This window comes from Coregonus lavaretus (genome assembly GCF_964263955.1).
Source record: "Coregonus lavaretus genome assembly, chromosome: 3".
NCBI classification, from domain to species: Eukaryota; Metazoa; Chordata; class Actinopteri; order Salmoniformes; family Salmonidae; genus Coregonus; species Coregonus lavaretus.
The window spans coordinates 72121476-72143205 of record NC_139990.1 but is presented as its reverse complement, the minus strand read 5'-3'; the positions used below and the strand labels follow the sequence as shown (position 1 = coordinate 72143205).

The 21730-nt window shown below is 44.3% G+C and overlaps 1 protein-coding gene across 1 annotated transcript in view; it reads right to left on the bottom strand.

Annotated features, from left to right (window-relative positions):
• Positions 1–778: 778 nt before the first annotated feature.
• Positions 779–21730, bottom strand: part of LOC311112181 (2-oxoisovalerate dehydrogenase subunit beta, mitochondrial-like) — an 86153-nt gene continuing 65201 nt past the window's right edge. Inside the window, exons 9-11 of the mRNA XM_084155177.1 lie at positions 13631–13717; positions 2015–2176; positions 779–1233 (exon numbers count right to left, since the gene is read on the bottom strand). Of these exons, the coding sequence (XP_084011303.1) occupies positions 2036–2176; positions 13631–13717 (228 nt within the window). The 3' untranslated portion in view covers positions 779–1233; positions 2015–2035. The remainder of the gene's footprint in view (positions 1234–2014; positions 2177–13630; positions 13718–21730) is intronic.

Genomic DNA, 21730 nt, shown 5'->3' with positions numbered 1-21730 from the left:
CTCACGACGCCAGGACAGCGGAGTCACTCACCACCTTCCGGAGACACTTGAAACCCCACCTCTTTAAGGAATACCTGGGATAGGATAAAGTAATCATTCTACCCCCCCCCCCCCAAAAAAAAATATAAACATATTGTAAAGTGGTTATCCCACTGGCTATAAGGTGAATGCACCAATTTGTAAGTCGCTCTGGATAAGAGCATCTGCTAAATGACGTAAATGTAAATGTAAATGTAATGAGCACAACCCAGATGAGGTATTCCACAACAGATTCGGTAGACTTTACTCAACTATTCTCAAAGGTCACCTCCATAGCTTCATCATAAAGTTGTATTAACCAGTATAAACTTTACCATCTCAGCTATGAAAACCATCAAGACATTAAAGTGGAAATCAGCAGTTGAAACAATAACAAAGCACCCTCCCCGCCACTGTTTCGCCAAAAAGCTGAGGGATGGGGCTGGAGAAATGGAACCACTCAAATTCAGACAGCTATGGATGCTGACCATCCATGATATAAAATGATTGTAACCATGTTTTGAGGCTATTGAGTGTTTGTTTACATTGACTGTGTTTATAAACATTGTAGTAAAACAAGCTTATATTGTGGGTTTTGATGGGTTACAACTGTTGAACTGATGAGACATTTATCAGTTATATTCTTCAAGAATCAATGGGTACATATCATTCATTTCTAAGTAAAAAAAATGGATGTAGCTACTTCAGATTGGCCCTTTAAAAAAAAACAGTCAAACATAATGAGGCCGATGTACCACTGCAAGGTCAATTACTTTATTTTCATTAAAAACCACAGGTCCATTATTTTTAGTACAGTCAACAAAGAAAACTAAGATTAGAAAGGCAAAGAGTCATTCAAAGAGTAAAATCAAACGGGGAAGACTGGGGCAGAGAGACATTCAACTATTCTAACAGTCAGAGTTCCTATAGAATAACACTCACTGGTACTCACATTAGTGTTTGTGAAACTGTCTGTGTGGGTCTGATTGACCATGGAAGCTAGAAAGTGTACAGTAGTAAGAGAGTCCCCCATTTACAGAAAAGGTTCACTAAACCAGAAGTAACAGTCTGTGCTTGCACACAGAGGACCAAGAGCCCCGTCTGGATGCTGCTTCCTGATTGGATGGCCGACAAAGTGTATTTTTCTGGATGATGTCCATTGGTGAGAACAATGGCGAGGGAGAACTCTGAGACTAGGTCCTCCGAGAGGTGGCTCTGGGAAGAATAATAAGAAGAGAAAGGTTCAGTACGTCAGTCCAGATATCTTACTTGACATAGCAGAGGGAGAGGGAGAGGGAGAGCGAGAGCGAGAGAAAGGCGGGGGTTGACTCCTGTAGAATTCAATTTACCATCCCTTTATTGACTTCTTCCCAGGCTCGTTTTTACAACCTGGTGCTCAAAACGACACAGGCAATTAAAAAGGGGATTAAACACAGCCGATCGAGGCGAATGACGACAGTGCTCTCCATTTCACTGTGAATTATTCATCAATTCTGCCACAAATAAAGATAATAATTTGCAATACACAAACTATAAAATAACAGCATGGAGCTACACAAGTTCAATTGGAGACACGAACCATAATCATTAAATCTAGATGGGTTGTCAGGCAGCCATAGTGAGATGTTTGAGGACAATTGCAAGTAGCACAGACATCAGGATTGCGTTCAGTGGGGTGTAATGTTAGATTTTTCAGATAGAAATATATCATGCAGAACAGGCGTGTTCCTCAGTCATGTCAAATAGGGAATCATGTCAGCTCTACAAAATAAATTTCTATTGGCAACGTTCCAGAACATTGCAACTCCTGAACGCAGACCTGATATAAGGCTTCTGATATAATCTTCATTGTTCTTTATGAATCCATGTTAAAAAGTGGTTGGAGGTGAACATATGGTCTTGATTTATTTCTTTTGGAGGGTTCACAAAGTTGCACAGTTAAAAACTACAAACCCCAGAGGACAGACAACACATCCATTTCCAACGTGGTACTCACCTGGGGATCAGTAGTTGGAGATCAGTAGCTGATCAACTTCTTGACGGCGTCAAAGCACTTCCACTTGTCTGGGATGTAGAAGGGTTCGAAGATGTGAGGAAAGGGAGTGTCGTAACCGCAGACTCTAGCGATGGGGGCCTCTAGGTTGAGGAAGCACTCCTCCTGTGGACACACAGAGACACAACAGGTACGTGGTCAGTCTCACTCTGCATCTCAGTAGTCTCACATCACATCCCTTTTGGACATGGACGACAGGCTCCGCAGGTGTTTGGGTATTCGCAACAATTCGTATTTATTAGGGTATACCGTTGGAAAGTATTTATAGTCAGACAAGTTCAAATAGTACCTCCCCGTTTTGCTAGGTTTCCATCCTTCTTGTGCCTAAACATGACCCAGTTAATGCAACTGTTTATCTGACTTTGCGGTACACACATATGGCCAGAGTTTTTCTTGACCACATAACCTGACCAGGAAAAATGCTAGGCCCCTGTTCTGTGCTTGACAGAGAGACAGTGGAGTGGAATCAGTTTCACTGTCATGCCTGTAGCCACAGTAACACTAGAAATGCTTCACTGTAACATTGCTAACAGCTTTTTGTAATTTACATTTACATTTACGTCATTTAGCAGACGCTCTTATCCAGAGCGACTTACAAATTGGTGCATTCACCTTATAGCCAGTGGGATAACCACTTTACAATATGTTTTTTTTGTTGTTGTTTTTTTGGGGGGTGGGGTAAGGGGGTGTAGAAGGATTACTTTATCCTATCCCAGGTATTCCTTAAAGAGGTGGGGTTTCAAGTGTCTCCGGACGGTGGTGAGTGACTCCGTTGTCTTGGCGTCGTGAGGGAGCTTGTTCCACCAGTGGGGTGCCAGAGCAGCGAACAGTTTTGACTGGGCTGAGCGGGAACTGTGCTTCCGCAGAGGTAGGGGGGCCAGCAGGCCAGAGGTGGATGAACGCAATGCCCTCGTTTGGGTGTAGGGACTGAACAGAGCCTGAAGGTACGGAGGTGCCGTTCCCCTCACAGCTCCGTAGGCAAGCACAATGGTCTTGTAGCAGATGCGAGCTTCAACTGGAAGCCAGTGGAGTGTGCGGAGGAGCGGGGTGACGTGAGAGAAATTGGGAAGGTTGAACACCAGACGGGCTGCGGCATTCTGGATTAGGACCTGTGCCGCTTCCTGTGTAAGGCAGGGTCGTACTCTCCGAATGTTGTAGAGCATGAACCTACAGGATCGGGTCACCGCCTTGATGTTAGCGGAGAACGACAGGGTGTTGTCCAGGGTCACGCCAAGGCTCTTCGCACTCTGGGAGGAGGACACAACGGAGTTGTCAACCGTGATGGCGAGATCATGGAACGGGCAGTCCTTCCCCGGGAGGAAGAGCAGCTCCATCTTGCCGAGGTTCAACTTGAGGTGGTGATCCGTCATCCACACTGATATGTCTGCCAGACATGCAGAGATGCGATTCGCCACCTGGTTATCAGAAGGGGGAAAGGAGAAGATTAGTTGTGTGTCGTCTGCGTAGCAATGATAGGAGAGGCCATGTGAGGATATGACAGAGCCAAGTGACTTGGTGTATAGCGAGAATAGGAGAGGGCCTAGAACTAAGCCCTGGGGGACACCAGTGGTGAGAGCACGTGGTGCGGAGACAGATTCTCGCCACGCCACTTGGTAGGAGCGACCGGTCAGGTAGGACGCAATCCAAGAGTGAGCCGCGCCGGAGATGCCCAACTCGGAGAGGGTGGAGAGGAGGATCTGATGGTTCACAGTATCAAAGGCAGCAGACAGGAGCAGAGGAGAGAGAGTTAGCTTTAGCAGTGCGGAGAGCCTCCGTGACACAGAGAAGAGCAGTCTCAGTTGAATGACCAGTCTTGAAACCTGACTGGTTTGGATCAAGAAGGTCATTCTGAGAGAGATAGCAAGAGAGTTGGCTAAAGACGGCACGCTCAAGAGTTTTGGAGAGAAAAGAAAGAAGGGATACTGGTCTGTAGTTGTTGACATCAGAGGGATCGAGTGTTGGTTTTTTGAGAAGGGGTGCAACTCTCGCTCTCTTGAAGACGGAAGGGACATAGCCAGCGGTCAAGGATGAGTTGATGAGCGAGGTGAGGTAAGGGAGAAGGTCACTGGAGATGGTCTGGAGAAGAGAGGAGGGGATAGGGTCAAGCGGGCAGGTTGTTGGGCGGCCGGCCGTCACAAGTCGCAAGATTTCATCTGGAGAGAGAGGGGAGAAAGAAGTCAAAGCATAGGGTAGGGCAGTGTGAGCAGGACCAGCAGTGTCATTTGACTTAACAAACGAGGATTGGATGTCATCAACCTTCTTTTCAAAATGGTTGACGAAGTCATCCACAGAGAGGGAGGAGGGGGGGGGGGGGAGGAGGTGGATTCAGCAGGGAGGAGAAGGAGGCAAAGAGCTTCCTAGGGTTAGAGGCAGATGCTTGGAATTTAGAGTGGTAGAAAGTGGCTTTAGCAGCAGAAACAGATGAAGAAAATTGAGTGAGTGAAGAGATGCCAGTCTAGTTTTCCTCCATTTCCGCTCGGCTGCCCGGAGCCCTGTACTGTGAGCTCGCAATGAGTCGTCAAGCCACGGAGCAGGAGGGGCGGACCGAGCCGGCCGGGAGGATAGGGGACATAGAGAGTCAAAGGATGCAGAAAGGGAGGGTTGAGGAGGCAGAATCAGGAGATTGGAGGGAGAAGGATTGAGCAGAGGGAAGAGATGATAGGATGGAAGAGGAGAGAGTAGCGGGAGAGAGAGAGCGAAGGTTGCGACGGCGCATTACCATCTGAGTAGGGGCAGAGTGAGTAGTGTTGGAGGAGAGCGAGAGAGAAAAGGATACAAAGTAGTGGTCGGAGACTTGGAGGGGACTTGCAGTGAGATTAGTAGAAGAACAGCATCTAGTAAAGATGAGGTCAAGCGTATTGCCTGCCTTGTGAATAGGGGGGGACGGTGAGAGGGTGAGGTCAAAAGAGGAGAGGAGTGGAAAGAAGGAGGAAGAGAGAAATGAGTCAAAGGTAGACGTAGGGAGGTTGAAGTCACCCAGAACTGTGAGGGGTGAGCCATCCTCAGGAAAGGAACTTATCAAGGCGTCAAGCTCATTGATGAACTCTCCAAGGGAACCTGGAGGGCGATAAATGACAAGGATGTTAAGCTTGAATGGGCTAGTGACTGTGACAGTATGGAATTCAAATGAGGAGATAGACAGATGGGTCAGGGGAAAAAGAGAGAATGTCCACTTGGGAGAGATGAGGATTTCTGTGCCACCACCCCGCTGACCAGATGCTCTCGGGGTATGCGAGAACACATGGTCAGACGAGGAGAGAGCAGTAGGAGTAGCAGTGTTTTCAGTGGTAATCCATGTTTCCGTCAGCGCCAAGAAGTCGAGGGACTGGAGGGTAGCATAGGCTGAGATGAACTCTGCCTTGTTGCCCGCAGAACGGCAGTTCCAGAGGCTGCCGGAGACCTGGAACTTCACGTGGGTCGTGCGTGCAGTGACCACCAGGTTAGAGAGGCAGCAGCCACGCGGTGCGAGGCGTTTGTATAGCCTGTGTGGAGAGGAGAGAACAGGGATAGACAGAGGCATAGTTGACAGGCTACAGAAAATGGCTACAATAATGCAAGGGAGATCAGAATGAAATTAACTAAACATCTGGGAAAGCGAGAGAGCGGGGCCTCCCTCACTTACGTTTCACTGAAACACCCAAATATAACTCTCCCAACTTCCACCTCAGAAACTATATTTGTTGTAAACTACAGCGGTTCAATGTTTTCTAGGAATAGACTAACTTAGTTTATTCAGCTAGCTAAGTTGGTACACCACCCTTAAGAGTTGGAGACAAATGGCTTATTTAAAATCCCAGCTCAGAGCTGGCAAACGCACAGCTTGTGTTTAAGCAGCGCTGGAAAACTAGCAACCACTCATGTCTCGATTGGCTTTTGACCTCCTCCCACAGCATCTGAATGCGATGGAGAAGCCAATAGCCTCCACAGGGGAGAACAGCCATCGCTGAGCCAAATGAACCATTAGGTCTTAGTAACTAGAATTCACAGACACACACACACACACACACACACACGCAATACTCTCTTTCAGTTTTAATGTGACGTGTGCTCACAGCCCACCCAATCAAACCTACACAAGAGAAATCAGTCACAAACTTGAAAACGGAGACAAAAACGAGTAGGGAATGTTAGTCATTTAGCTTTTATCAAATATTTTGCAGACCCCTAGCTAAACGAAGGCAAGCCATACTCTTTGGACATTGTGTTGTATTTGCATGTTTCTGCAGTAATATGTTTTTCATCTCCTCCAAAACATCTGGCAGGGTTCAGGAGAACGTCAGGCTCCATGTGAAAAGCCTTAGTGCGTTGCCTTATTTCACAGGCTGTAAAAACACAACAGAGAGCCTGCAGATGCGCGTCGGTTCCGCGTCCCCAGTACCATGCCAGGCCCGCCGGGTCTAATTCACAGCTATAGCTTTAGCATTGCCAGCAGGTCTCAGGATGCTTTGATTTGTTAAAAGGGAATTAGCAGACAGACAAAATGGTCCTCTGGGTCATAAGGGTTTGCTGTACAACGAGACAGGAATACATATGCAGTACACACTATTACCACTGTGGTACAACGGATGTCATAAATCAGTGTTACAAGCAATTCTGTTTTTTAGAGGTTTACAGTATGCAGGGAAAGTGATGTGCTCATGTGTATGGCTCATGGTCCACTGTAGTGTATAAAGCGGGGGGGAGGGGGGCATTACTCAGCCCACAACAGGCAGCCCCGCTCCGCCTCGCTAATTAGTGGTGATTAGCCTTAATGGATGCCTGCAGCTAGTGCCAGCCAGCATCCCCTCCCCATCCAACCCCAGCCCGCCTGCCTCTCCTTGGCCAAGTGGGCCAAACGGTTTCTGTGGAGATTTCCTTCTGTCCCCTCCAACAGTCTAGGGCAGTGCTGATGAATTGTATGTATAAGACCATAAGTTCCCATATTCTATATTCAAATATCTCTATTCACCCATTGCACGTAGTTGGGGAAAGAACTTGAATCAATTTAGCCTCTGTAAGGTCAAAATCTTATAAGCCCATAATTAGAGTTTTTCTCAGTCTTAAATAACTTTAATAGTGCTTCAACACTTGGGTGGATGATTTTCTTGATACAAAACGCTCAGAAAGGACACTCCCAATGTCTGGCAGTGGCAGGAAAATAAAACATTTGAGCTGCGATGACTAATTGCATTCTCTGAACAGGTTTCCTTGTCATGTTGCTCAGTGGAGAGCTATTCCTGGTCCTGGGGGCTAGGGGTTTAACAGTGTAACAGGCAGACACTTGTGTGGCGGCTGGAGGGGGCCTGCAGTGGACTTCAGTGACAGATTGACATCACACTTAATCATGAAGATGAAGCTTAAAACAAATAAGATGAGTCTGGTCAGGCCTGCATTTTTGTAGAGTTAGATCAGAAGTGGGATAAATCCTTTAAGACTTTTTGAAAGAATCAAAACATGTAGCATAGGCCATATAGCCTAGGCCATCTCTCCCAATTTACTGTCATTTCAGAGTCATGATAGAGGACCATCTGTGTGTCTAGAATGCAGAGCATTAACGGAGAACGGCTCATGAGACAGTCTACGATTCAGAGGCAGACATAGACAGTACTAAAGGCTTTTTCCTGTCAGATTCCAAACTGTAATCTCCTCTAAATACACTTACTGGAAGCAGGAGGAAAGAACAGTCTGGTTGCTTGTCACCACAGCTAAATGGTGAAGTGCCATAGAACTCAGATTTCACTCAAATCGCTGTTTATCTTTGGAGAAAACACATCATTATATGCAATCTGACTTAAATGTCAGCATATAAATATGACAAAATGGCAGGACAAACTACGGACTGCATCTCTTGAGGAGGCAAGATTGAAAAATACCAACCGGCGGGGGTTTAGATTTGCAGTTGCGCGTTTTGCCTCCTGTCACACGGAAACAGAGTTTGTCAGCGGCAGACACAGATTGGGGAATACAGTCACTCCAGGGTTCCAATATTACCAAATGGGACTACCGACAATGACAAATCACACACTGCCCTCTGGGCACACACTAGTTGAATCAACGTTGTTTCAACATAATTTGTAATTGTATTGTGTATGGAATCATTGTGGAAAATACATTGGATTTGAAAAAAGAAATCAACCAGTTCTGTTTTGATCTAATTTGAACCAGCGTTGTGAACATTGACTTAACCTGACTAAACAGGTTGTTACATCAATCCAATTTCAACATAATCATCAGAACTATGTACAGTTGAAGTTGTAGATTTACATATAATTAGGTTGGAGTCATTAAAACTTGTTTTTCAACCACTCCACAAATGTCTTGTTAACAAACTATAGTTTTGGCAAGTCGGTTAGGACATCTACTTTGATCATGACACAAGTAATTTTTCCAACAATTGTTTACAGACAGATTATTTTACTTAATATTCACTGTATCACAATTCCAGAGGGTCAGAAGTCTACATACACTAAGTTGACTGTGCCTTTAAACAGCTTGGAAAATTCCAGAAAATGATGTCATGGCTTTAGAAGCTTTTGATAGGCTAACTGACATCATTTGAGTCAATTGGAGGTGTACCTGTGGATGTATTTCAAGGCCTACCTTCAAACTCAGTGCCTCTTTGCTTGACATCATGGGAAAATCAAAATAAATCAGACAAAAATGGTAGACCTCCACAAGTCTGGTTTATCCTTGGGAGTAATTTCCAAACGCCTGAAGGTACCACATTCATCTGTACAAACAATATTACGCAAGTATAAACACCATGGGACCACGCAGCCGTCATACCGCTCAGGAAGGAGACGCGTTCTTTCTCCTAGAGATGAACGTACTTTGGTACGAAAAGTACAAATCAATCCCAGAATAATAGCAAAGGACCTTGTGAAGATGCTGGAGGAAACAGGCACAAAAGTATCTATATCCACAGTAAAATTAGTCCTATATCGACATAACCTGAAAGGTCGCTCAGCAAGGAAGAAGCCACTGCTCCAAAACCTCCATAAAAAAGCCAGACTACGGTTTGCAACTGCACATGGGGACAAAGATCATAGTTTTTGGAGAAATGTCCTCTGGGCTGATAAAACAAAAATAGAACTGTTTGGCCATAATGACCATCGTTATGTTTGGAGGAAAAAGGGGGTTGCTTGCAAGCCAAAGAACACCATCCCAAACGTGAAGCACGGGGGTGGCAGCATCATGCTGTGGGGGTGCTTGGTGGGACTGGTGCACTTCACAAAATAGATGTCATCATGAGGAAGGAAAATTATGTGGATATATTGAAGCAACATCTCAAGATATCAGTCAGGAAGTTAAAGCTTGGTCTTAAATGGGTCTTCCAAATGGACAATGACCCCAAGCTACTTCCAAAGTTGTGGCAAAATGGCTTAAGGACAACAAAGTCAAGGTATTGGAGTGACCATCACAAAGACCTGACCTCAATCCTATAGAAAAGTTGTGGGCAGAACTGAAAAAGAGTGTGAAAGCAATGAGGCCTACAAACCTGACTCAGTTACACCAGCTCTGTCAGGAGGAATGGGCCAAAATTCACCCAACTTATTGTGGGAAGGTTGTGGAAGAGTGTGCAAAGCTGTCATCAAGGCAAAGGGTGGTTATTTGAAGAATCTCAAATATAAAACATATTTTGATTTGTTTAACACTTCTTTGGTTACTACATGATTCCATATGTGCTCTTTCATAGTTTTGATGTCTTCACTATTATTCTACAATGTAAAAAATAGTAAAAATAAAGAAAAACCCTCGAATGAGTAGGTGTGTCCAAAATGTATATATATTTATTTCTTAAGACATCTTGGAAAATCCATCTAGATTTTGATCTTAAAAGTATTTGTTTGTTTGCTTCCATATGAACAATGGTTTCAGAGGGTTCAAAGACCGCTGTAGATAGTGGGTTCATCAACACTGGAAGCTTTTAGAGACTGATTGGAGGAGTTCATTATAGACTTCCTGTGTTACTTACTCAGCAACTTCCTGGAAGGAAAATTGAATCACACATTCTCTGATCATCCTGTTTAAGGTCACATTTGGGGAAATTCCTTGCAATTTAGATTCAAATCTACCTCTACAGGTAAAGGATAGACCAGTATGGATGAATTAATACCCATACTGGCCAAAGAGGGTTTCATGCTAGAATGTGGCCATTCAACCCATCAACTGGCAAAAAAGAGAACATGGAGCGATACATCATGTCCATATTCTGCCACAGCCTTTAGGCTATCCAATTTCACTTTCCTCAGTGTGTGTAGCCTAACAGGCCACTTCCGTAAACACATCCCTTTTGAAGGGGATCAGTGTATCCTGTCAGGGAGAGAGACAAGGGTCATCCAGCCATGGTTTTACAGTGGAAGGCACAGAAAAACAGCGCCTGAGGAAACAAACCAGCCTTCTTTAAACGGCCTGACAGCCAAACAAGGGTTCTGGTTCTGATTCGGAAGGCATTTATGGCAGAAAAACGCAGGCCTTCATCTTCGACTAACCCCAACTGGGCCGGAATGGAAGACAGCCATCTTTGATGTGAGGCCCGGACCAGTACTACCACAGCTCAGCGGTCAGCGTTGGGTTGGAGTTCGATGCTGGACTCCACTCCATTCCCATTACACACAAATAACGGAAAGAACTCGGCAGAGCAAAAAGAGTGGATGATTCCAACGTGTCTGAAAGCTGTGGTAGGTCTACAGCAAAGGTTACAGGACCAAAGGCAGTGTATAATCCGGGTTTGCTGTTTGCAGTGACTGGGGAGATGCAGCATGAACTGTTACTCAATAAATAAATAAATAAATAATAATATGGAAACTCTAGTTTTGCTTGTGTATCTCAAGTAACGCTTCATCCCTAAGTGTACTTCCGTCTATAGTGTGAAACAGAGACTTAAAGTCACAGTGTTGCTTGTAAGCACAGCCTCTACTGTACGGTCCAATCCCAGGGGTCTAGCCTATAAATACTATATGTAGCACAGTGAGGTCCATTTGTTAATTGTCACAAAGCTGTATGCACAGTAATATGGGAGAGTTCACCATGGCACTCTTTGTATCCCTGAGATCCATTGCAAGTCAGCAGAGAAGCTCTGATGAGGTCAGTCAATGACAACACCTTATTTCAAGGCAAACAATGACACGGCATCGTTTGTGAGGTGCAGCCAATCCACTGAATGGAAACTTTCAAACCCTTAACTGCTGTTCCAAATTTGAAAGAAAGTCAAACTAATTCATAATTGGACCGTGCTCACACTGCCCTGAGGCAGTTGGTTTTGACCTGATTATCATTTAGTTTCGCCCTCCTGTCCAGACATAATACATTGACAGAACCATTATGTACAGCCACTCTTGGAGTCACTTTAAAACACGGAAAGGGGTGGAAAGAGTTTTGCACACAGCTCAAAGCCAGATAACAAAACAGCTGAGAATTAGCTAAGACAAAACAGCTGAACGTTGGGATAAGCCTAGTGACGGCCTGATATAAATTATTTATTCTTCAACAGTCCAAATTAAACAACAAGCTCCAGGGTGGGTAAATCAAGGCATACTCTAAGCCCTGTCAGTTCTAAGAAAATCTATTTGCACATTGTTCAATGTATATTTCACATAAAGGAGTCCTGGACTCTGACAGCTGAGCATGCAACGCCAGGGTTGTGGGTTCGATTCCCACGGGGGGCCAGTATGAAAAAAATAATTTATGCACTCACTACCTGTAAGTCGCTCTGGATAAGAGCGTCTGCTAAATGACTAAAATGTAAAATGTAGTAACCCATTTGTATCACAGGCCTTAATTCCCGCCCTGTGCCCCTGAATGTTGCAGGTCTCCCTCTCTGCTTTTGACTTTGGTGGTGAGGTGTGGTGCATGTCTCCCTCTGCTTTTGACTTTGGTGGTGAGGTGTGGTGCAGGTCTCCCTCTGCTTTTGACTTTGGTGGTGAGGTGTGGTGCAGGTCTCTCTCTCTGCTTTTGACTTTGGTGGTGAGGTGTGGTGCAGGTCTCCCTCTCTGCTTTTGACTTTGGTTGTGAGGTGTGGTGCAGGTCTCCCTCTCTGCTTTTGACTTTGGTTGTGAGGTGTGGTGCAGGTCTCCCTCTCTGCTCTAAGATCTGGTGCTGCAGGTCTTCATCTCTGCTCTTGACTCTTGCTAAGGGGTGGTTTAGGTCTCCCTTTCTGGTCGTTCCCTTGAGAGCACTTGATACGTTGTTGTTGTCGTTGTTATTGTAGTTCCCAGAGGCTTGATCCAGGTCCGACAGCTCAGCACCTTCCTACTAAAAGCCCTATTTTTAGCGCCTTTTCTGTTTCATCGCATTATCAGCACGGAACCCACGCCACATCCCAGTTATTACCGGGTGAGTCACCACAGTCCGGCGAGTCGCAGTACTGACCGCCACTCTTGGGCCATCTGGACAGGGGGCAAGTGGGCCCTCCAGAGCTAGAACTGTCAAGTTGCCAAGGGAACTAGGCCATGAGAGTGTGTGTGTGTTTTCCCTGCTCTTGGGGGGGGGGGGGGGGGTGAGACAAACACCTGGATACACTTAGACATTAGACATGAGGTGCAAGTGTTTGTGATAATTTATTATGTCAGTAGTGGTTGAGGATTCATTTAGCGCGAGATGAAAGCAGTCTCAACAATACCTTATCATACACAAAGCTCATAAAGCTAATGGCTCTACACATAAAAAACGAAGTATTAAATGCTATAAATAGTTATATTCACCATATGCTTTCTCACATTCAACAATGGAGCATGGCGGTCCGTTTAAAACCTTAGTTCATGACTAAAAATAAGTCTGGTTACCTCGGGACACAAAACATGTGAAAACATTGGTATGACTCATAGACCATTAACCCTACCAATAAGCAGGTCTGCGGATAACAACAACAACATGAGTGACAGCAAGGGAGATGAGAAGGACCAATTCCAGGGCCCTCATCTCAGCGCTACACCAGTGCTGATGCAGACACACAGGGCATCTACTTGAGGTAATGCCTACACTGCATAGCATGCCATTATCCGGACACCTTTGAGTGTGGTGTAGGAGAAAAAGAGCGAATACTCGCCTGCTGACAAGGGTCATAATCATACCTCAGGAATAACTCATGGAGGTGAAAAATACTGCCCTCTCACTTTCTCCCTGAAGGGAACACAGCACATACTTTGATCATCATTAGACAGAGGGAGGGAGGGAGGGAGGGAGGGAGGGAGGGATGGAGGACAGGAAAAATGGAGGGAGGGAGAGGGGATACACGTCCAGCACAGTCAGTACAGTCCATGAGCAAAAATTCATCCACAGACAAGGTTGAGTATTAGTTTCAACTGGCTTGATCTAATATATATTACTAATTTAAACTGACAAAGTCTAGCGAGTTTCAGTATGAAATGTCAGTGCCTCTTAAGCTTAGAGTTATTGCCTGACCCTGATGACACCTACTGAATTTCATTTCAAACCGAGAAAGCTCAACCCAAACCCCCAACCACACAGATATAGATACCCTACTGTCCATGTGCAATTCGTCCCACATCTCACCTCTGAAGGCCCCCTCGGATTCCAATAGAACCCTCTGCATGCATGACCACACACAAACACACTTACTTGCACTGTGGAGCTGATCTCGGCAGCAAAGCCTCCGGTGATTGGAGCCTCGTGACTGATAAGCAGCCGTCCGGTCTTGGCCACCGACTGAAAAACACAACACACACAGTCTGAACAATACAGTGTGACACATCACCCATAGACAAAATCTGTGGTTACTGTACACATAATGTCTCTCTCCAGCTGGGACTGAAGAGCCTGCCTTTCGTGTCTAAGGCAAGCATGTGGCAGGCAACGAGACAAGCATCGTATTATGGTACCATGACAAATGTACAATGAGGTAGAGGGTGAACATGATTTGAGTATGCAAATACAGTTTGTAGCATGTTCTAACACAGGGGTTCCCAACCTTTTTCCCTGAGGGACCCCTATTTCACATTTGATACATTTTAGTACAATTAGTGCAGTTATGCTGTATGTCAATAGTATTGCATCCGGAAAAGTAAACCAAAGATCTTGTTTGTATTGATTGTTGATCATTGCTAGACAACCACTTTCAAGTCTTGCCATAGATTTTCAAGCAGATTTAGGTCAAAACTGTAATTCGGCCACTCAGGAACATTCCCTGTCTTCTTGGTAAGCAACTCCAGTGTAGATTTGACCTTGTATTTTAGGTTATTGTCCTGCTGAAAGGTGAATTCATCTCCCAGTGTCTGGTGGAAAGCAGACTGAAGCAACTTTTCCTCTAGGATTTTGCCTGTGCTTAGCACCATTCCATTTATTTTTTATCCTGAAAAGATTACAAGCATAGCCATAACATCATGCAGCCTGCACTATGCTTGAAAATATGGAGAGCGGTACTAAGTAATGTGTTGTATTGGATTTGCCCCAAATATGACACTTTGTATCCAGGAAAAAAAGTGATTTGCTTTGCCACATTTGTTGCAGTATTACTTTAGTGTCTTGTTGCAAGCAGGATGCATGTTTTGGAATATTTTTATTCTGTACCAGCTGCCTTCTTTTCACTCTGTCAATTAGGTCAGTATTGTGGAGTAACTACAATGTTGTGATCCATCCTCAGTTTTCCCTTCTCACACTCGTTAAACTATGTACAGTGAGGGAAAAAAGTATTTGATCCCCTGCTGAATTTGTACATTTGCCCACTGACAAATAAATTATCAGTCTATAATTTTAATGGTAGGTTTATTTGAACAGTGAGAGACAGAATAACAAAAAAAAATCCAGAAAAACGCATGTCAAAAATGTTATAAATTGATTTGCATTTTAATGAGGGAAATAAGTATTTGACCCCCTCTCAATCAGAAAGATTTCTGGATCCCAGGTGTCTTTTATACAGGTAACGAGCTGAGATTAGGAGCACACTCTTAAAGGGAGTGCTCCTAATCTCAGTTTGTTACCTGTATAAAAGACACCTGTCCACAGAAGCAATCAATCAATCAGATTCCAAACTCTCCACCATGGCCAAGACCAAAGAGCTCTCCAAGGATGTCAGGGACAAGATTGTAGACCTACACAAGGCTGGAATGGGCTACAAGACCATCGCCAAGCAGCTTGGTGAGAAGGTAACAACAGTTGGTGCGATTATTCGCAAATGGAAGAAACACAAAATAACTGTCAATGTCCTTCGGCCTGGGGCGCCATGCAAGATCTCACCTCGTGGAGTTGCAATAATAGTCATAGACTGTTCTCTCTGCTACCGCACGGCAAGCGGTACCGGAGTGCCAAGTCTAGGTCCAAAAGACTTCTCAACAGCTTCTACCCCCAAGTCATAAGACTCCTGAACAGCTAATCATGGCTACCAGGACTATTTGCACTGCCCCCCCACCCCATCCTTTTTACACTGCTGCTACTCTGTTAATTATTTATGCATAGTCACTTTAACTCTACCCACATGTACATATTACCTCAACTAGCCGGTGCCCCCGCACCTTGACTCTGCACCGGTACCCCCCTGTATATATAGCCTCCCTACAGTTATTATATTTTACTTCTGCTCTTTTTTTTCTCAACACTTTTTTTTGTTGTTGTTTTATTTTTACTTTTTTTGTTAAAAATAAATGCACTGTTGGTTAAGGGCTGTAAGTAAGCATTTCACTGTAATGTCTGCACCAGTTGTATTCGGCGCATGTGACCAATACAATTTGATTTGATTTGATTTGATCTGATCATGGTGAGGAATCAGCCCAGAACTACACGGGAGGGTCTTGTCAATGATCTCAAGGCAGCTGGGACCATAGTCACCAAGAAAACAATTGGTAACACACTACGCCGTGAAGGACTGAAGTCCTGCAGCGCCCGCAAGGTCCCCCTGCTCAAGAAAGCACATATACAGGGCCGTCTGAAGTTTGAATCATTCAGATGTTCATTGGCAGAGGAGAACTGGGTGAAAGTGTTGTGGTCAGATTAGACCAAAATGGAGCTCTTTGGCATCAACTCAACTCGCCGTGTTTGGAGGAGGAGGAATGCTGCCTATGAGCCCAAGAACACCATCCCCACCGTCAAACATGGAGGTGGAAACATTATGCTTTGGGGGTGTTTTTCTGCTAAGGGGACAGGACAACTTCACCGCATCAAAGGGACAATGGACGGGGCCATGTACCGTCAAATCTTGGGTGAGAATCTCCTTCCCTCAGCCAGGGCATTGAAAATGGGTCGTGGATGGGTATTCCAGCATGACAATGACCCAAAACACACGGCCAAGGCAACAAAGGAGTGGCTCAAGAAGAAGCACATTAAGGTCCTGGAGTGGCCTAGCCAGTCTCCAGACCTTAATCCCATAGAAAATCTGTGGAGGGAGCTGAAGGTTCGAGTTGCCAAACGTCAGCCTCGAAACCTTAATGACTTGGAGAAGATCTGCAAAGGGGAGTGGGACAAAATCCCTCCTGAGATGTGTGCAAACCTGGTGGCCAACTACAAGAAACGTCTGACCTCTGTGATTGCCAACAAGGGTTTTGCCACTAAGTACTAAGTCATGTTTAGCAGAGGGGTCAAATACTTATTTCCCTCATTAAAATGCAAATCAATTTATAACATTTTTGACATGTTGTTATTCTGTCTCGCACTGTTCAAATAAACCTACCATTAAAATTATATACTGATCATTTCTTTGTCAGATGGCAAATGTACAAAATCAGCAGGGGATCACATACTTTTTTTCCCCTCACTGTAACTGTTTTAAAGTCACCATTGGCCTCATGAGAAAATCCCTGAGCGGTTTCCTTTCTTTCTGGCAACTGAGTTAGGATGGACGCCTGTATCTTTGTAGTGACTGGATGTATTGATACACCATCCAAAGTGTAATTAATAACTTCACCATGCTCAAAGGGATATTCAATGTCTGCTTTTATTATTTCTTACCCATCTACCAATAGGTGCCCTTCTTTGCAAGGCATTGGAAAACCTCCCTGGTCGTTGTGGTTGAATCTGTGTTTGAAATTCACTGCTCGACTGAGGGACCTTGCAGGTAATTATATGTGTGGGTTACAGAGATGAGGTAGTCATTCAAAATCCATGTAAAACACTATTATTGCACACAGAGTCAATTTATTATGTGACTTTTGAAGCACATTTTTACTACTGAACGTATTTAGGCTTGCCATAAAGGGTTTGAATAATTATCGACTTAAGACATTACAGCTTCAAAAACCATAATTCCACTTTGACATTATGGTGTACTGCGTTTAGACCAGTGACACAAAATATCTATTTAATCCATTTTAAATTCAGGCTGTAACAGTATACTTTGAAGGCACTGTATATGGTATTATTAAATATATTGATATAGGCCTACTGATTTGATTAAAGTGTCGAAACTGGAGTAGTCAACTGTTTCATTCGCTGTAGCAAAGCCCATTTTTAGCACCTGCTTCATTCATACCTGTAGGTCTATTCCAGTGGAGGCTGGTGGGAGTAGCTATATGAGGATGAGCTCATTGTAATGGCTGGAATGGAATAAATGGAACTGAGTCAAACATGTGATTTCCATATGTATGATGTGTTGGATAGCGTTCCAATAATTCCATTCCAGCCATTACAATGAGTCCGTCCTCCCATTGCTCCTCCCACCAGCCTCCTCTGGTCTATTTATGGTCGCCTGACTTTGTATAAAAGTGGGGGTGCACAACCTGGCAGGGAGTTTGGGTGTCCTCCCCCTGACATTCTTTATTAAAAAATATATATATTCTGCAATTCTATATTGTTTCTCAACAGGGAATCCATATTTACTTGACGGAACACAACCTTTATTCGTAGGTTTTTGCCACAATAAACTAAATTGAAAGAGTAGACCAGATTTAGTGTTTGCCACAGTAAATTAATTTGAAAGATCAGACAAAGTTTTTCTGACTAGATTACTAATCTACCGCCTTCCCTCAAAGTCCCACCCACAGTGATTGATTGACAGGTTTGAAACCCTACCAACTCTCACTCACAAACATCCTGCCCCCTCCCCTGACAATCCCACCCACAGTGATCGATTGACAGGTTTGAAACCCTACCAACTCTGACTCACAAACATCCTGCCCCCTCCCCTGACAATCCCACCCACAGTGATTGATTGACAGGTTTGAAACCCTACCAACTCTCACTCACAAACATCCTGCCCCCTCCCCTGACAATCCCACCCACAGTGATTGATTGACAGGTTTGAAACCCTACCAACTCTGACTCACAAACATCCTGCCCCCTCCCCTGACAATCCCACCCACAGTGATTGATTGACAGGTTTGAAACCCTACCAACTCTGACTCACAAACATCCTGCCCCCTCCCCTGACAATCCCACCCACAGTGATCGATTGACAGGCCAAACTGTTAAAGAGATAGTTCACCCAAATGACAAAAGACATATTGATTTCCTTACCCTGAGTGTCCACAGCAGTAGAGCCAATACTATACATATTTGAAGAACAAACATCATTGTGGCAATTCATATTATTGCAGTAAAACTGTAAATATGATTAATCTTAAGAGAAAACAGGTTTAATGTTAAAAAAGGTTATCTTATTTAGAAAATAGTAATGATCATATAAGCCGAGGCGATATCCAAAACAAGTGTCTGCCTGCAAGCTGAAAATCTTTGCCAGTGTGTGCGCACGTGTTTAGGCTACCTGCCCCTCCCCCGCCGAAGCATAGGCTACTGTACTGATGTACAGGCATTAACCAGAAGATAGGGAGCGAGATTTGTAATTAGCTAGAGTAAAGATGAGCTTTTTCAATGCTAGTTAAGGATACTATAGGCTTAGCTATCACGTTTCACATTGGATTTATTAACTACAAAAAGGTAAGAAGTGTTTTTAATTCTGGTGCCGCTCTGCACACACAAGCTTCTTAGCTAGCTAGCTCAAGCTTGTTAGCTAGCTAGCTCAAAGGACATTCAAAGTTCCTCCATAGAAGCCACTCCACCTAGGTAGAATTCTGTGGACTTAATTCAAATAATGCATGTCATAACAAGATGCCCAGTGCTTCAAGCCTCCTCCTCAACACTCTCGCGCTCTTTCCCCACCCACAAAATGTGTTGCATCTTGTGCAATACTATACACTTGGCTGTCCATCACGCATGTAAACAACTAGCTTGCCTGCTCTATCTGCACTGATTAGTGAAGTCATTTAATGAGTTACATTCACAGGTTAAAAAAGGAACAAAGGAACAATACAGTGGGGAATAAAAGTATTTAGTCAGCCACCAATTGTGCAAGTTCTCCCACTTAAAAAGATGAGAGAGGCCTGTAATTTTCATCATAGGTACACGTCAACTGAGACAAAATGAGAAAAAAACACCCAGAAAATCACATTGTAGGATTTTTAATGAATTTATTTGCAAATTATGGTGGAAAATAAGTATTTGGTCACCTACAAACAAGCAAGATTTCTGGCTCTCACAGACCTGTAACTTCTTCTTTAAGAGGCTCCTCTGTCCTCCACTCGTTACCTGTATTAATGGCACCTGTTTTAACTTGTTATCAGTATAAAAGACACCTGTCCACAACCTCAAACAGTCACACTCCAAACTCCACTATGGCCAAGACCAAAAAGCTGTCAAAGGACACCAAAAACAAAATTGTAGACCTGCACCAGGCTGGGAAGACTGAATCTGCAATAGGTAAGCAGCTTGGTTTGAAGAAATCAACTGTGGGAGCAATTATTAGGAAATGGAAGACATACAAGACCACTGATAATCTCAGTCGATCTGGGGCTCCACTCAAGATCTCACCCCGTGGGGTCAAGATGATCACAAGAACGGTGAGCAAAAATCCCAGAACCACACGGGGGGACCTAGTGAATGACCTGCAGAGAGCTGGGACCAAAGTAACAAAGCCTGCCATCAGTAACACACTACGCCGCCAGGGACTCAAATCCTGCAGTGCCAGACGTGTCCCCCTGCTTAAGCCAGTACATGTCCAGGCCCGTCTGAAGTTTGCTAGAGTGCATTTGGATGATCCAGAAGAGGATTGGGAGAATGTCATATGGTCAGATGAAACCAAAATAGAACTTTTTGGTAAAAACTCAACTCGTCGTGTTTGGAGGACAAAGAATGCTGAGTTGCATCCAAAGAACACCATACCTACTGTGAAGCATGGGGGTGGAAACATCATGCTTTGGGGCTGTTTTTCTGCAAAGGGACCAGGACGACTGATCCGTGTAAAGGAAAGAATGAATGGGGCCATGTATCGTGAGATTTTGAGTGAAAACCTCCTTCCATCAGCAAGGGCATTGAAGATGAAACGTGGCTGTGTCTTTCAGCATGACATTGATCCCAAACACACCGCCCGGGCAACGAAGGAGTGGCTTCGTAAGAAGCATTTCAAGGTCCTGGAGTGGCCTAGCCAGTCTCCAGATCTCAACCCCATAGAAAATCTTTGGAGGGAGTTGAAAGTCCGTGTTGCCCAGCGACAGCCCCAAAACATCACTGCTCTAGAGGAGATCTGCATGGAGGAATGGGCCAAAATACCAGCAACAGTGTGTGAAAACCTTGTGAAGACTTACAGAAAACGTTTGACCTGTGTCATTGCCAACAAAGGGTATATAACAAAGTATTGAGAAACTTTTGTTATTGACCAAATACTTATTTTCCACCATAATTTGCAAATAAATTCATAAAAAATCCTACAATGTGATTTTCTGGATATTTTTTTCTCTCTCATTTTGTCTGTCATAGTTGACGTGTACCTATGATGAAAATTACAGGCCTCTCTCATCTTTTTAAGTGGGAGAACATGCACAATTGGTGGCTGACTAAATACTTTTTTCCCCCACTGTATAAACCGGTACTTTTTTTGTGGTTCGAACCGGTTCAGAACTTTATTTTGCTGGTTGGAACAGTGGAACGGAACGAAAAAAGTTTAATTTCGGTTCCAACCGCTGGGCAATATGACAATTTTGGATTACATTTTTGCTCTATGACCTTACCAGAGCAAGGGTTATACTGACATCTTCTATACCTCAGAACGCCATTATTTGATTCCACATGATAGCAGTTACAGTGTGTTTGCATGGCCAGGCTTTGTGTGGTATGGATGTTGGAGAGCAGTAGGAGGTGTTCTTTTGAAATGCTGCTGGGGTTTGATTTAGGCTGGTAGACAATGAGTTAGATGACATGCTGAGAGAGCAGGATGATCATGGAGATCACATCTCCCAGGCTGCTCATCTGGCTTTACTGTAACCCTACATTACAGCAGCAGGAGGAGGTAGAAGAGGTGGAGGAGGAGGAAGAAGAGGGGGAGGGGGAAGATGCAACAGACCACAACAGACCACAGCGTATAACTAACACTATCGTATAGTATCTCATCCAAACCTCGTCTGTCTCTCCTTAACTCCATCTCTGCTCCATCGTCTCCATGTCTCCTAATCACATCGCTCTATCCTCAATAGATTATTTCCCTACTCTTGATTAGGAGACAAATACCGGTATAGCAATTATACTTGACGGAAGTACAGTTAGCAACTCCATCAATCCAGTCTGTATAAACCTGCTAGACTGGTTCAGCTGAAGTGTTTCTATTGGGACGTACAGCCCTGAGCTATGGCTGTTAGTGGAGTGAAATTCCTTCTCCGGTTTGGAATGAGAATATTTTTTCCACAGAGATAATGGACTATACAGCGAAAGCTGTGATTCCCTTATTCCCCTATACAAGAGGGTCTA